This window comes from Anser anser (assembly GCF_964211835.1).
Source record: "Anser anser genome assembly, chromosome: 15".
NCBI lineage: Eukaryota > Metazoa > Chordata > Aves > Anseriformes > Anatidae > Anser > Anser anser.
Genome location: NC_139736.1, coordinates 4,936,899 through 4,953,118, shown reverse-complemented (window position 1 = coordinate 4,953,118; position 16,220 = coordinate 4,936,899). Strand labels below are relative to the sequence as shown.

The window sequence follows — 16,220 nt, the reverse complement described above, 5'->3', positions numbered from 1 at the left end:
TGGGAACTGCAGGGAAAGAGGTGTAAATTTAGCCTTGTCCTGAAGAAAAAGGCAGAAAAGAGGGGGAAAGATATGCCAGGGGATTTGAGGATGCCTGTCCCTCCAAATGTCTAAAAATCGCTATGTCAAGAAACCTGACGTGACAAAGGCCCCAATCTTTTGAGTTTCATTCTCTAAAGACAGATTTTTGTTTACGTGTTCAAAAATACATCTAATCCCAAAATACAAGCAAGACAGATCTGAAGAAGAGTTGTGCACAGCTCCCTTAGCCCACATTCAAAGCCTTGGGATTAAGTCAGAGGAAAGCACCTGACTTCCCACCCTTCATTGCCAGTCATGCCTAATGAGATATATTCTGGGCGAGAACTTCTCACTTTCTCTAATAATGAAAAATAAGAAGCAATAAACTCCGCACCAATGTCTGCTCAAAGCACTGCTCATTTTATCGGATGAACATTTAAACAAAGGCTTTTTGTTAACTTGAAAAGCATGGATTCTCCTCCCTCAAAAAGGTATTAAGAATCAATGAAGAAAAGGGAAAGATGAAGCAAGGCAACTGATTTTGCTTGGTCCTTTCTCCAGAACACCAGTGAGCAGGCTTTGCAGCTAGATACCAAGATGAGCTTCCTAAGCGGCCATATCATTCTGGTGGCAAACAACATCAGAGAACCTCATCTACATTTTCAGTTCCTGTTTACACTGCTTTTCCAAAGCAAAAGCAAAACCCCAGGTTTTTGAACCTCTGCTTCTAACCAATAAGCACCTGCGTGCATACAGGTAAGTGCAATACATTGGCAGCACTCAAAGGAGGTGGATGCATCCTCCAAGACTTACTTTGGTAGTGCTTCAAACCCAATCAGGAGACGTAGCTGTTGTACGCTTGTAGAAAAAGAGAGGATTTTCAACAGGACAACTGGTTTCAGCAGAAGCACCACGATGCCAGTGGCTGTCCACCACCTGGTTCTATTCCAAGCCACACGCAGGCCTGGAAAAAGCATCTTCTCTGCACGGGATTAATACCTTTAGGATTGTACCCAAAGCGAGCGTAGTTCACGTCTTTGCACACACGCATCTCCTTGCCCTACAATGCACTTTACGTTTCTCCAAGTCACTTTTTACCCCTCTGTGCGTACTTTGGTTTGCTAAAACCATCCGTTCAGAGCAGTCGCTCTTCTGACTAGAGTACGGTAACATACAGCCAGGCTTTCCAGAAACTGTCAGCTCTCAGGAGACCATCTGAAACGTAGCAGCACAGCACAGGTCAGCAAAAAAAAGTAAGGCTGCAGACAGAAAGCTGGCAGAGGTTGACTTTTTTCTTGTCTGTATACCACATGCTGCTGCACGACTCGATGGATGGTATACAGAAACCCTTCTCTGTCTTGCTTTGGTAAATCAACCATCAAAAATTGTCTTCGCTGTACATTTTTTGGTTATTCATTACGCTGCAGTTCCCCAGTAGATGATCTTCCAGATCAAACAGAGCAGCGGATTCGGGCTCCAGCACCAATTTGCTGATGCGAGGTATTATTACATAGTTACTTGTGCAACCAAGACTGATGAGAAAAGGGAAGCGGGGATTTACCATCAGTTCTTAAAAACCTAAAAGCAACTTCAATTTAATTAGAAAACGCTGGATTCTACTAACCAGGGTCACCTAACCTTTCTGGAAATATGAACAAACTAATGCTACAGCAGGAGAGCTGATCAGGCCTTGGAAGTGGTCCATCTGTTCTTGAAAGAAAGCTTCAGTCTAACCCCCTTTAAGAAAGGCACATTACCCCCTGACTTCGAGCCAACGAGACAAGAACACGTCATCCAACTTGACTAATACACATGTTTCCAATTTAGAGAAAGACTCTTGGTTTTAAAATTGAAATAAGACGCCAGTACAGTAGAGGAAGTTCTAAAACAATCTCTCTAATCCAAGTTTTTTGGCAGTTTAGGCCTCATCGTGTTTCTCCAGCCAAGAAATGCTTCCAAAGATGACATTAGCTGTTATGTGCAGGGAAAGAGCCTCGCAGCGCCAGCAAGTACCTGACAGAATTAATTCTACGCTGAACCTTTGCCTACAGGTTCAAATACACATGCCTCGGATTAGAGCCTGCGAGCCAAAAAAAAGGAAGCATCGTTGGGCTTACACAGCACCTTTCACTGCTGGATTCCCCTCGGCACACATATATTAGGAGAAAAACAATATTACAACACAAAAGCGCTGACAGATGTATGAAAAGAAACTCCTGGGTGACAACACTAGAGAGACCATCTCAAAACCAAGGACCAGAGCATACCCCTCTTCTTATCTCTGCTTCCTTTAGTGTGGCTCTGCATCTTAATTGGTAGGAATCAATCAGCTCGTCTTTTTTTCCCAGCACATACAGTTGCCATTGCACCTACTGTCTGTGCATTTGCAGTTTTAGCAGAAAAAGCACTGGTGTGATACAAGGGAAGAATTTCAAAGATGTACTGGAGCATTTTGCTTTATTCTAGCCTGTTTCACACAACTCGTGTTTACACAGATTCAAGTCAACTTTGCCATTTTGCAGCAATTAAAAAAAAAAAAAAGCAGAAATTCAAGTCAAGGTACTCCGTAGCTTAGCCTTTTTGCAGCCTGTTTTCATCTTCACTGTTTAATACACTTCTCAGCACCCAGCGAGACTTAAGAGCTAACAATGAAGTGTTTTAGGTTCCTTTTCTGTTGGTACCAAAGACACCCTGTCTCAATCAGATATCCCATTACCTATTGTTGTACCATATTAAAAAGCTATTCAGCTTTTCTACTTCTTTCCAGCCCGTGACCTCCACGCTACCTCAAGGCTCTTAACCAACTCTACCCTCAGAATTAAAGTGAATTCAGTGCCACGCAACTAAATAAATCACAAGTAGAAGAATTTATTCTACTAAGTAGATTGAGTGACGCCAGCAGTCTCAGGACCATCTTAACTTTCCAATTCAGTTAATCAGAAAGTGGACAATAGCGTTGCGATCATCATTATCTGTTCAGCAGCAAAAGGCACAGAAACCAGAACTGGTATTACCATCATGCTGTCAGGAGGAACACAGGCTTTGCTCCATTTTTACATTCCCTTCACTCCAGAGTTTGTGACTCACTACACAATGAAAAGGCTTTGCAGAGCACTGCAGTATGACTCAGATGAGAATACAGCCAGAACAAAACTGTTCATATCAAGATATCTTCAGTCCCAATGATTCATGGAAAGATGGGGCAAAGAACTGGTCTGATAAGATCCTCTACAGGGATGGCTCCATGGAGCATGTCCTTAAGTAGAACGTGGAAACCAGGACTTGGAGGCAGCTCTGAGGGACTCGCCAGTACGCCAGCCCCTGGAGAGCGATCACAACCCCAGCTCAGGCTAGGCTGAAGCTTCCTTCTCCCCAGAACGAAACAGCGAGCTGTACTGACGTCTGCAGACTGTCGTGACTGAAGCGGAGCATCTGAAGGACACGCACATACATTTTTAAACAATCTAGTCCTGATGGGAGGATCTGTTCTGCTCCTTCACACTTGCACACGGTGTTCTAGCCTAATGCAACATGATACGCAGCAGGAGAAGATAAGTAAATAATACCAAGAGAGAGCATTTCAGAGACTGACTCAGGTGAAGAAGGTACGTGGCCAAAGCCTGCAGCTGCACTGATCTCAGCCCTTGGCACAGCATCACCCCAGGCATATCTCAAGCTCTCAGACAAAAGGAGGAAGCCCCCAGTGCACACAGTCGGTGGGACAAAGCAGTACAACTGGCTGTTAGATCTACGTCCTTACAGATGCGCCCCACCATCCAGGGTCCCAGAAGACGCAACAAAGACCTGGACTTGAAAGGCAGGCACTATGCGCTTATCTGAGAGCTACACGTGCTCCAGAGAGGTTTCAGGGGACAATGGCTTGTCTGCTGCTTCAGTGGAATAGCGGCTTGCGCATTACAGTAATCCTCAATAGGTAGAGGTGGAAAGGCTGTTATATCAGCAGGCTCCTCACCTGCTGGAGCACGTGGCACTTCAACAAGTGACATTACAGCATTCAAATCCAAGCCGTTGTATCTCACGTTTTATTTTTCACGTTTTATTCTCTTTTCCAGAGAACCGGTGAAGAATCAGAAGGCACATGTTGCTCCCTTCCTTATAACAAATCAGAGCGAGAACGGACACTGTGCCCTACTGTCTGCCTCTTTATGAGGACAGCCTAACTATCCTATGTCTTGAAGTCATGGAAACTTGAAGGTATTTTCACTTTAGGAAAGGCAATCCTTCCTTACCGCAGCTAGGGACGCTCTGTCCTTTCCCATTCCCATACGCTCCCAGCTAGCATCCCCCATTGACCTCAAATCCAGCGTGCAGTTTAACAGTTTATACTACAGAACGAGGGCATCAACCACGAATGGAACAGAAAACAAATACACGCACAATTTGTGCCACCTCACGAGACTTCCAAAGAAAAGAACAATAAACAGGATTTAAATCAAAAAATTGACTGTTATTTTCAGGACTTTGTATAATTTTGCCTCCTAAACGTGAAATGTGCCTAAAGAAACAGGGAAACTGTGCCAGCATAGGCTGCAAACACAGCAAGAGCTGCAAATTCATAACAAAGCTAATGGAAAAAATTAGAATTCAGAACAATTTAAAGCATGAGAGAACATCTAGCATTACAGTTCCCACTCCTGGAATAAGTTTCACTGCATTAGGAATTAATCTATGTGGCTACAAACTCCAGGGCCAACTTGCAGAGCCACAGCAGCTTCGTTATATAACCAACAACACAGATAACACCGCCTGCATTACTGGAGCCTATTTGCTATCCCTCACCGACGCTGAAATCAGTAAAGCTGCTATTCAAATCACTCTCTTGAAGACAGGCGCTTCAGTAATCCAGACGGTCGGTTTGGGATTTGATAAGACATTTTCTTTCGAGCTGATGTTAAGACTTAAGAGGCCATCCACTGCTGTGCGAGAGGTCCTTAATGTCATCACGGAAGGGGAAGCAAACACAGAGGAGGGGAGCAGCAGAAGCCTGAATGTGATTACAGTAGAAAGATTACCTGAGAAATGAACACAACCCCAGATTGCTGTGAGAAACCTTTTTAAGCAATTTGAGTGAAAACCGGTGCATCGGCTGTCCATTCAAAGGTCAGCGAGCGCTCACTTCGTGACAATGCGCTCCCAGGAACATCCTTCCGTGAACTCTGAACTTCTGCTCTTCAGCATCTCGTGTCCCCTGTTGAAAAGGCAGCTACCCTCTGAGGTCACGGAAATCCAGCTAAGCTGCTGTGCTGTGTTACATCTGTGTGTGGCCATCTTGAACTCTGCTAAGCCATGGGAACTAAAGCGAATTAATACATTGAAGCCCCAAATACTTGAGTTGGGTCAAAAGTCTGTCTTGTTTATTGGTTTAAAGAGGCTTCTTAGCATCTACCAATAGCTCTTCAAACACCTCCCTCACGTTTCACTCTAGCTTCAGCCCACAGAACTGTTCTTCTCTTTACAACAAAAAGCCAAAGCATACTGCTTTGTACAGTACTGCCAACCCCCTACACTTCTGGGATGAACAAGAGCTGTTTAGCCACCCCAGCCTTTCCCCTGGCGTGTGCAGTAGGAGGCTGCACACACAGGACACCGCAAGCGTGTTCCGAAAAGCAAAATGGTGTTCCCAAACCCAGAGCCCGTGGCACAGCGAGGCAGCAGAGCCACTGCAGCTCTGCTCCAAGACGACGGCAGAGCACACAGCTGTTGGAGCACACAGATTCCCTCCGTAATCGTTTTAATTACGTGGCTAGCCAACCAAGCACGGCACACAACACACACACACAAAAAAAAAAAAGAGAGAAAAATAAAAGCAGCAGCACCCGAGCGCTCTACGAGCATCGCGCTGTGCACTGGATCTCCCCGTGGCTCTCCCCCTTTCAGGCAGCTGCTTTCCACCGGGCCCCCCCCGGGCCAGGGCTGCCTGCGGGGCTCCCCTGCCTCCCCTTTCGGCTCGTTTTTACCTCTCCCAGAGGAATTTGGGCTCCGAGCGAGGCCGGCAGGAGCTGCCCCGACCCGGCGGGGTGAAGGGGAAGCAGCCCCCAGGCGCGCAGCCCGCAGCCCACCGCCAGCACGGCGCCCCCTCCTTCCTCCTCCTCCTCCTCCTCCCGGCCCCCCAACACCCCCAGCCCCCCGAGGGGACCCTCACCTGCTGGTACTCGGCATCGTGCGGGCGAAAATCGGCGGAGGTGAGCTCCCAGCGCAGGCTGAGGTGCGGCAGGCGGTGCAGCAGGCTCACCCACCAGGGCGGCGAGTAGCTGACGCCCGCCATGCCTTGCCTCGCCTCGCCTCAGCCTCAGCCTCCCCTCGCCGACCTCTCCTCACCCCGACCCGCCGGCCATGGAGCCCCTCTCTTCACCCGCTCCCCGCCGGCCGGCGGCCCCTCATGGCCGGCTCCGGGCTCGCTCCCTCTTTGTTCGCCGAGGAGGCTCCGCCGCCTCCGCGCCTGGCGCCGCCCGCCCGCTCCCATTGGCACCGCCGCGCTCCGCCCCGTTCCCGGCCCAGGACCCCCCCAAAACGCCCCCAAAACGCCGAGACCGGGAGCCCCAAGGCCGGCTGAGGAAAGGGGGAGCCCCCCCCCCCCCCAGCAGCGCCCGGGGAAGCCCGGCTCTGCCCGCAGCCCCTCACGGAGCCCCCAGACCCCGGAGGCCTGGGGGGCGCTGAGGGGAGCGCGGGGCCCCCGCTGCTCGCTTCATGTGTTTGTGCTTTTCCCCCCAAATCAGGGCAAATTTTTTGGGGTATAGACGTGGCTAAAAGCTCTTCGTGACAGTTCCAAACGTGCCCAATCCACGCAGCCATTAGGCACTCGGCCTCTTTTAATTTTCACCATTCTCTCTTCAGACAAAGGCTTGGCCTCTTCCAGCCCCTGACCCAAAGCCAATTACGTTGCTTCGTTAGCTTCCATGGGACGTGGAGGTAGCAGTGGGGCTGGATGACCACATAAATCAGCCATGAATTCAACACCCAGGTATGTAAGCGATAACAGTTGCTTCCTGCACAACACAACAGAGTTGTGCACAACGCAACGGAGCCGACGTTGTGCTCTCCCCAGAGCCCTTCGGCCATTATGGCTTTCCCAAGGACTACACACCAACCACACGAGAAAGTATTTGTGTATATTTTCCGAATAGCACAAAACTATTTGCAGTATTAAAGTTAAAAAATACGTGCACACCCTCTTGGGGGGAGGTGTCGGGAACTAGTAAGTAAATAAACACTCCGGATAACCTGAGGAAAGCTTTGTAAAACAACAAAAAAATAACAGTAAGCAGCAGCAATCACAAATTCATTTGCTTTGTTACAAAGATTGCATTGTTCCTATTATGACCGAAAGGTATAAAAATATTTGTTTTCTTTTAAAAGGAAATGATCCAGTATTTTCATTCTTGCTGTAAGTACATGCTGCAGTCCAGCTCTCTCCATACGGTTATATGAACCACAATCTCCCCGTCACAGCTCTGAGGCAGCGCACTTCACCTGCTGATTTGAAAAGCTGAAAACAATGTATTTTAAATATCACTTAATGCAACTTGGATTTGAAACGCAGAAAAAGCCTCCTAACAGACTTCAAGCAAATATCTCACAGATCAATGTTTGAGGAACCCTCATCTAAATTATCTCTATTAGAACTAGAAACTGTTATGATCCAGGAAAAAATACAAAATACTGGAGTGCTGTGCATCCCATTTATAAGAAATAAACGATTAAAAAAAAGGATAATAATAACTGCTTTTTTTCTTCTAACTGGTGGCAGGTCAGTAGAGATTACAGAGATGCCTCTTTTGCAAGTACAATTTTATTACATTCCCTAGATGCAGCTAGGAGTTCATACTTTACACTGTTCTCACAGATGCATTTTATAAATAAGGACAGCAAAAAGCTAAAAGGGGCTATTTAATACATAAGGATAAAATAAACATATTTCTGCTGATGTTCTGAAATATAACATCAACTTTAATAGTTTTTGACTAGGACAAGATTTTCATATGAGTTTTATCAACATAGCTAAAACGAAATCTTATCGTTCACAAATAGCACTAAGACGCACGTCAGAGTTCACAGCCACGCAGTATGTGCACAAGTACAAGATATACAAGGGTATGAGATAGAAGACCTCAACTCCCTCCAACCTTCTGCAAGAAGAGTTCTCACTTCTTTGCAGAAGGACAGGAGATCAGCAGCCAATTTTATTTTGTTCCCTTTTTTCCCTCCTCCTTTTTCACCGTGCCAACAAGGATGAGGAAGGAATTACTTTAAAGCCCAATGATCTAACATATTTCACCTCCAGTTCAAACAACCCCAAGACAAGGAGCTGAGAGACCTCACTCCGAGCAAGAGCTCTCTCCGCGTAAACCACTTACGCCACAGAGTTTATGCAATTCGGCACTAAAACACTCAAGGCTGGAATCTGTCCTACAGATGTTACGCTGCCACAGGCCTCTGGATAGAAAAACCCCACCAGGCTGCAAGTCCAAGTACCTTTGTCAGCAATATGATGGACATGGAATAAAAGCAGATGCAGCAGCCACTCAACATGGAGATCTCAGTTGACAGCACTGATATAAATCAAACAGAACAAAATGTTTTGGAACAAATCACAGGAAAAGCTGGATACTATTAAATGGGGGTGTAAGCACCAGCCCATCAGCACAGCAGTCTGAGGCGCCATACAGGGGCGGGGGTAAGTGGGAAAGGGACCAGGCTTTGCAGCGCTCGTGTGCATGCCTCTCTCACGGTCATTTGCTGCAGAGACAACTGGATTAAATTATAGTAGAATGAGGATTTGGGATTAGAGAGAAACAGAGGCATCAACAGTTTTAATTTCTCCCCCACAATTATTTATAATGATATGGGAAAATAAGAAAAAGAAGAAGAAAACAAGTTCAGCAAAGTAGGAATGAGGCAATCCACAGGATCTAGCTCTAGCCATACTTTCATGGTAGAAAGGGCGCTTCAGCCTATTGTACCACATCAGGAAGCAGTGTTTGCATTTCTTAGATGCCTAGCATCTCTCACTCAATCTTATTCAGGTAATTCTCGATTACATGACAACAAAACAGCTATCGAGGCTTTCATGTTTAGATTACAGCAGCCTTTTCCCCTCCCCACACAAATAGGTGCTCTGTTTTGCCAAAGCAAAATGAACAAACAAGCCACTGCTGTGATATCCCAGGAATAAAAGCTAACACTAAATCACCCTTGCATAGAAAGCAGTTCTACAATCAACCAAAGCAAACTGCAAATGTCAGCTTGCTAGATGGCAATCCTGCTGAAAAGTAACCCTAAGAGCCACATTAGCATTCGCTAACTTGCTTTGACAGTGGCTTTGCTAAAGAATCACTGGACAAAATATGCAGATGAGAGGTGTTCAAAATTAAAGAAAATGAACATAAAAAGAATAGCTAAACCCTCCAAAATTAAGGCAACCACTGCTGACCCCTCTCCCCTTGAGACCATCAGGCAGTCTGAGAAAACATCACTAGCAAATATATCTTTTTTCATGCTTCAGAAGCTTCCCTCTGACTTCAGACACTCCTACTTGTGCAATGAGAGCACGTTTTGTAACAGTAATCCCATACCCCTGGCTCTTTTTATTCACTATGAGATGAAATAATTCAGATTTTAATATACCGTGAAGCGAGGAGTCTTCCCCTGACTGTCAGACCTAATATGTGTTATGAAAGGTTTTAACCAACAATGCAGTTTAAAAAAAAAAAAGAAGTTTGAATTTCAAGTGCCAGCAGATGGATGAGTTACCCTCTCGAGACCAGGGGCTAAATTACAGGCAGTCAGAGGGAGGTCAGCGAGACAAACGTGTCTCAGCACTCAGCTGCCACTGTTAAACAACACCTCAGCCCTGCTTGCCTCTGCTGCTCCGTAAGCTCTGCCCTTACATCAAGTCATGCCTCCTTCCCACTGAGCTAGACTGTGCCTCGATCAACATTACCCTTCCTCTCCTTCCAAGGGCTTCCTCTGTATTTTTCTACAGAAAGTCAAAGGAAATAAAGCCAGGGCTGCTCTGCAGCCCCCCTCAGATTTCACTGCCCCCTCGACAGCTCAGTCCACAGCCTTCGCTCTTCCCAGCTGAGTTCTCCTCCCAGCTTGAGGTATTTCCCCAGAGTGGAGACGGGAATGTACATTTGGATCTTCATTACTTTCCTCTGAAGTCCTCCTAGGGACTTTTGGGTTTAAACAAAGAATAGCCACAACCAGAGCCAACATAAAAAGCTTTAAGCAAACTCAAAGAAATCGTATGAAAAGGTTAATTCTGTCATTTCCAGTCCTGAGGCAATACTCCCTTTCTCTCATGTTCTACTGGCCTTTTTATACTTCGTGAGATTGAGGGAAATGGGTGGAAGATGTGGAAATCCTATTGCACCTGCCCGCTCCTTTCCTTTCCCCAGAGAGCTACACACAGAACATTCTATTATTTAGTTAATTGCAAAGAAACAATTACAAAGGAACTTGGCAAATTCTCTCTAATCACAGTGAGACCCAGTGCAGTTTGGTAAGTTCAGCAAATCAGCAAGCAAGTGAATATAAAAAAAAAAGAATAACACAGCTCAAATTGCACTTTGTTTTGTCAGTCAGTTTCTATTTAATTATTTAAGATATTTCTTCATAACATTCTAGTACATTTTGTATAATAATGAAGGTTTACTAGCATAGAAATGCTATACCTGGCTATTAAGCATCTGCCAAGAGGAGGAAGAAACTGACAACTTCATGTAAGTTACAGAGAGCCTGTTTAGGAAATATTTCCAGGTTAGATATATAGGCTCTGCCATAATTTGTGTGAGATATAAATAAGGATCATTGCTAGATAACGACAATGCTAAACTAATGTTTGTACAGGACGTTACAACTTCAATTGCAAGCATTCATGGTCAATCCTCCAGTTTATTTAATGCTATTCTCATTTTCTATGCAGACAACTAGAGGCCATTTAAGCATAGCTTTTTTTTTTTTTTAGCAGCTGCACTGTAATCAAATGGCAGATCTTACAGCATATTATTGCTAAATTTATATTACAGGAAAGATGTGCAAGCTCCAGTGCACTACTGAAACAGAAAATCATTCTGCAGAACGGATAAACCGAGGTGGGGCAGAAGAGCAAGACTCAGGTGTGATATGATCTGGCTGATAGCGAGAAAGATAAGACAGCCCCTTACAACAGGCATGATGTCCCTCCTGGTTCTTTTCAGATCATTTTGGGCATCAAGATTTTATGACACATCTGTTCATACTACCAAGAATAGAAGCCCTAAAGGGGCTTACGTGATACCCAGTGTGAAGTTTTCTTTCGAGGCACGCTGGTGAAAAAATCTACCAAATAGTAGGGGAGCTGTTACAATCTGAGCAACATCTTGAGGGAGGAAGTTTTGTTTATACAGGGCCCCAGCGAGGGGAACAACATGAACACTTTCCTGGAGATCAGAACAGATGCAGAACACATATGCTCTCAGATTTTAAAAAAGTCATTAGGACAGCCAGACAGTGGAAAGGGCAAGAGGAGCAGGGTACAACTTAATCAGTGGAATACAATGGAGTATAGTTAACAAGAACATAGCAACACTTGCTGTTCAAGGCTATTCCTTCAAGCACAGTGAGGACAGAATGAATGCTAAAGGCCACATATAAGCAACAGCCAATGCGCCTTATGCACATCTGTTCCCCCTCCACTCCTCCTGGCAGATAAATTGGAACAGTCATCACAATATTTTTTTTTATTATTACTTTATTACCCCCATTTCACTGGTTTAGTAACTGGTCGCTATGACTGTTACAACCAACGAGCAAGCAGCAAAACAAATGAACAGACATAAATGAAACTTGCTGTACTCTGCACAAAGCCACACATATTTGAGGCAAGGGTATGGCTTTTAGTTTTAGGAACACGTGACAGATTTCCTCTCTTGAATCAAACACCAGAAACCAAGACTGAAAGCAAAAGCCCATCACTGCTGGCAGTTGCACTAGGCTTTGGTCAAGAGCATTGTTCATCCTACTGATGGGAAGACTTTGAACATGTATTAAGAAGAAATTCACACCCTACATGTTTAAGAGTTAACTTTTTACTAGCCTCATTACTTGTCTTGCAGAATGGAGGAGACTGGACTACTCAGGACTGCCTCAGCAAAACGGCCTGAGGTAAAAGGTCAGCCTAGGTGCAAAGTGAAAAAACAGGAGCAAGCAGCAGAGGCCGGAGTAGCAATACAAACACAGCAACTGCAGCAGGAATGCACGAACAATTAATTTACAAGCTTGAACTTAATTTGAAAGTTCAATAGTCAGGAGAAAATACACTGCAAATATTTCAACTTTTAAAAGATCCCAAAGTAACTTACGTACAAGATTTGCACAGTTCTAATTATTAAAACGATTATAAAAATCAATGGCTTTCTCATATATGCCAAGCTTGATACTTCTCCATTACAACAGTATAAAAAGTTGCCTGTGTAGGGATTATTTGTATAACTATGTAGGAAACATTATATTTTTCAGGTCTTGATGGTGCAATAAAAATTTACAGGCATAGGCACTTAAGGACAGAAAAAGATCAAGAGAGATCACATCCCATGAAAGTCTGATCTCTATATTCACACATGATTCCTAACTAAACAGTAGGTAAACTGCAAAAGGTTTTAAGTAGGCAGCATTATCCCATGCAGAACTTGTGTATCAGCAGGATGGAAAGTGCACTAATAGGTAACTTACAGTGGAATTTAATTTTAATTCAGGACCTTGATACCCCCACAAGGTTACCAGTACTTTGTACAGAAAACTTTTTTTTTTTTTTTAAATGAAGCTGAGTGTTTTTATAGGGCCTACCTTGGCTGGTTTCAGCCACGCAGATTTTTACTGTCCTCAGCTTTCTGTTGAGTTAAAGAAAAGAAAAATGCCATTTCCTCTGACATTAACTTTTTCTTCCTTCATTGCTCCACACCTCTTCCCAGATTTACAAGGGCTGGCATTCAGCCACAGAATGAAACCTACAGTGTCAATTAATACTCCTTTCAACACTTTCCATTACAGCATATAATGAAAAAACATTAAAGGCTATTAATGCTGCAGAGGTTTCTCTTTCTAGTGTACTAAACCAAACTTTCTATATCCTGTGAGCATATAGTTATCTTTCAAACAAAGTTATGTGTTTGAAGCCTGCCCAATTAGGTATCAGATTTATTTATTTTTAATGGTTATCAGATAGAATTGAATTTAGGAAGCTCTAGAGACATTTTCATTAACCTCAGAAGGTGTTTGCTCCTTTTCACCCTTCTGTTTGTCTACGACTTTGGGTCACACCAAGCAACTCTCTCTCCTTTATCCTGGAACTCAGCTACTCTACTGCTAGTCGTACGCCCAGTTAAAACACAAGTCTTTCTACTCCGTATCTACTTCCTGATACTTTCATATTTGTTCTTTGTTATGGTACAGTAAAGTAAATGTCATCTTCATCATATTTGCTGTCCAAGTATTTCCCTAAAGAGTAACAGTTAGGTAGGTATTTTATATCAGTCTCAGTCCTGACATACACTACATACTCTCTCCTTGATGTGTCAGAGTTCTCAGCTCTAGTTACTCTCTCTGGAGGTATCCATGACAGAGTCACAGTTACAGACCTGAAATATTATACATAAGCAACTCAATACAGCTCTGCTTCTATTTAGCAAAATTACTTTTTTATAACCTGACTTTCAGAAAAAGAGGGAAACAGTCTAAGCTTCTACCAAGAGGATTTTATCCCTTTTATTTTATATATATTTATCCTTGCTGCAGATGACAGTCATGTGACCAAACTACCAGCAGGAAAAATTTACCCAACACAAGTATAAATGACATTCTTCAGACTGCTTTGGGTATGGAGAGCTCCCAAAATTGCCTTTGGAAAAAGCAAAGGCAGCATTTCCACTGATGGGATTAAATGAAATCAGCTGCATTGTGCTGCAGCCATCCAGTTTCCTTTGGCTGCAAGTATTGGCATGAACTATGATAAGCTCAGATAGAGCTTCATTGAAATCAGAGAACTGAGACAGCTCTAGCTTATTAGTATTCTGCAAAACAGCGGTGACTGATTTTTAATTTAAAAAAAGAAGAGGGAAAAGGTGATAAAAATCTTCTATTTAAAAGCATGCTTTCTGTTTACAGGTGACTTTATTACTCCTTGATGACAAAGAACCATTAGGGTCTCTACAAAAACTTTGCTGTTTGCAAAATGAAATTCTACTTCCAGTAAATATCACATAATTTACCCAGTTCACCTTTCATAAAAAGGCATTTTCATGCCTTTGAAGGGTGTTGGAACAATAGTCTGGACTAAAAGCTCCTCCTCCCAGCAAGAAGAGGTACAGTTTGTGTAAAAGATTTGGAAAGACTCCTCTGACCATACTGTCCACAGTCCATTATGTCATTGGTCCTTTCACGGAACCTGCTAAAGATATTGTCAATTAGTGTTATTTCTGGATGTAGTCTTGTTATCTGTTATAAGCCAACCTACTGCTTCTGTTCAGGCTACATGGGTCTGAATACGTCGCTCATCCCAATCCACGTCCCTCAGACCGGAGTGGGTAGTGCCCATGCTTTCCAGCAGTAAGCCTCATAGCTCTACCTGATGACAGAAGATGGCTGTCTCTTGTGACCCCTCTCCCAGCCTGCGACTGGTCTCACAGTGCACTTGCAGCATATACTGCTGATATGCATGCACACAAAAGTACTGCTGAGAAGAGAGATCTACAACAGCAGAGCAAAATTACACTTAACATCCCTTAATGCTCAGTGTATGAGCAATCTAGCTAGTCAAAGTTTCAGTCAAGTGATGTAAGCTAAAACAGAACATAAATCAACGTATCTTCTACGTCAAATGTTTGCACTTACTAGAGATGACCCTGCATACTCCACTCCACTCACTGATACGTAAGCAGAAAAAGCAGTCACAAGGGCATCCTTCACAGAACACTCCTGCTATTACACCCTTCTCTGACAAATATAAAAAAAGTGATTACGTGATTAGACATTTCAAATACAAAACAGTGCTATACATATTATAGCAAACACATTTGGAAAAAGCAATAAATAAGGAAACCATGCAGCTACAGTAGGCCTACAGTAGCCCTATGACACAGAAGTGACTTCCTAGAAGACTTTATTGGTCTGCATAGACTTTAAATGTTTAGGGTAAAAAGCAAAAAAAAAACACATTACAATATGACACTATAAAAATTTTAAATAGAGAGGACCTTGTAGCAAATACAAGCTGTTCCCCTTCACATGCACAAGCTGAAAATTGGAGCCAAGTTATTTTTCGCTTTCTGATTAAACAAAGTATTTCAGCCAACCTGAAACAAGACTTTGTTTGACATGAAATATTTTAAGTCTTTACTGCTTTCATTTAAAATTGATAATTGAATCTGTGAGACAAAACATTGCTTTGTTTTAGTCTTTTTTAAAATTCAAACTCTCTGTACCAGAAGGATAAGCATAACGGTCAGTCAGCAGCTTTTAGCCATGTAGTCAGACATATCAAACAATTATTCATTTACATCTGAAATAATGACAACTGTAGGCTAATACTCCTCCTTTTCATCTTTGATATGCTTTACCTTCTTGGAAATATTTTTGTTTGTGAATCAAATAATTCAAGATCATCGGGGCCCATTACAAAAGTGGGTGGAGTTTTTCTTCATCCGTAACAATGGAGAAACGATGACAATATCATCTGAATCATCTGAGTGAGCTTCATCCACAGACAGAGAGAGAGTGGGCTGCGATTGCTTCTCAGAAGACCTGGCTGAAATAATTGCAAAAGGAAACAAGGGCATCAATAAACAACGCTGATAAAAACAAGCCCTTGTGGGAAGCGTAATGTTCTCTGAACCATCAAGTTTCCAGAATTGCTTACAGTTATGAATAGCTCTCATCTATCTTCTTCCGCTTGCAAATATTACCCTTTCCTCTTTAATGAAAGAACACGCATACCAAGTGGTAAGTTGACATCCTGACCACACATGATTTGTCTTATTGTCTTTAAATCTTTGCAAGTGGTTACACGTCACAAAGTGAAGCAATTTGATACTGAAACCATCTCAGGTCATAAAAATAAATATTTATTAGAAGGACAGAAAAGGAAAAGTTGACCCAAGCAAGCTTAAGCTAAGCAGAAAGGTCATAATGAAAACTTCAGTCAA

The 16,220-nt window shown here is 43.4% G+C and overlaps 2 protein-coding genes across 7 annotated transcripts in view; both read right to left on the bottom strand.

The window, feature by feature from the left end:
- TTYH3 (tweety family member 3) overlaps positions 1-6,499 on the bottom strand; it is a 79,248-nt gene extending 72,749 nt beyond the window's left edge. For all 3 annotated transcript variants that reach the window (XM_083800597.1, XM_083800598.1, XM_083800599.1), the window contains exon 1: positions 6,185-6,499. In XM_083800597.1, the coding sequence (XP_083656723.1) occupies positions 6,185-6,307 (123 nt within the window). In that variant the 5' untranslated portion in view covers positions 6,308-6,499. The remainder of the gene's footprint in view (positions 1-6,184) is intronic.
- Positions 6,500-7,132: 633 nt separating this feature from the next.
- IQCE (IQ motif containing E) overlaps positions 7,133-16,220 on the bottom strand; it is a 32,346-nt gene continuing 23,258 nt past the window's right edge. For 2 of the 4 annotated variants that reach the window (XM_083800594.1, XM_083800596.1), the window contains one exon: positions 7,133-15,823. In XM_083800594.1, coding sequence (XP_083656720.1) covers positions 15,678-15,823 — 146 coding nt within the window. In that variant the 3' untranslated portion in view covers positions 7,133-15,677. The remainder of the gene's footprint in view (positions 15,824-16,220) is intronic. The other 2 variants (XR_014572833.1, XM_083800595.1) reach the window with 2 other exon arrangements.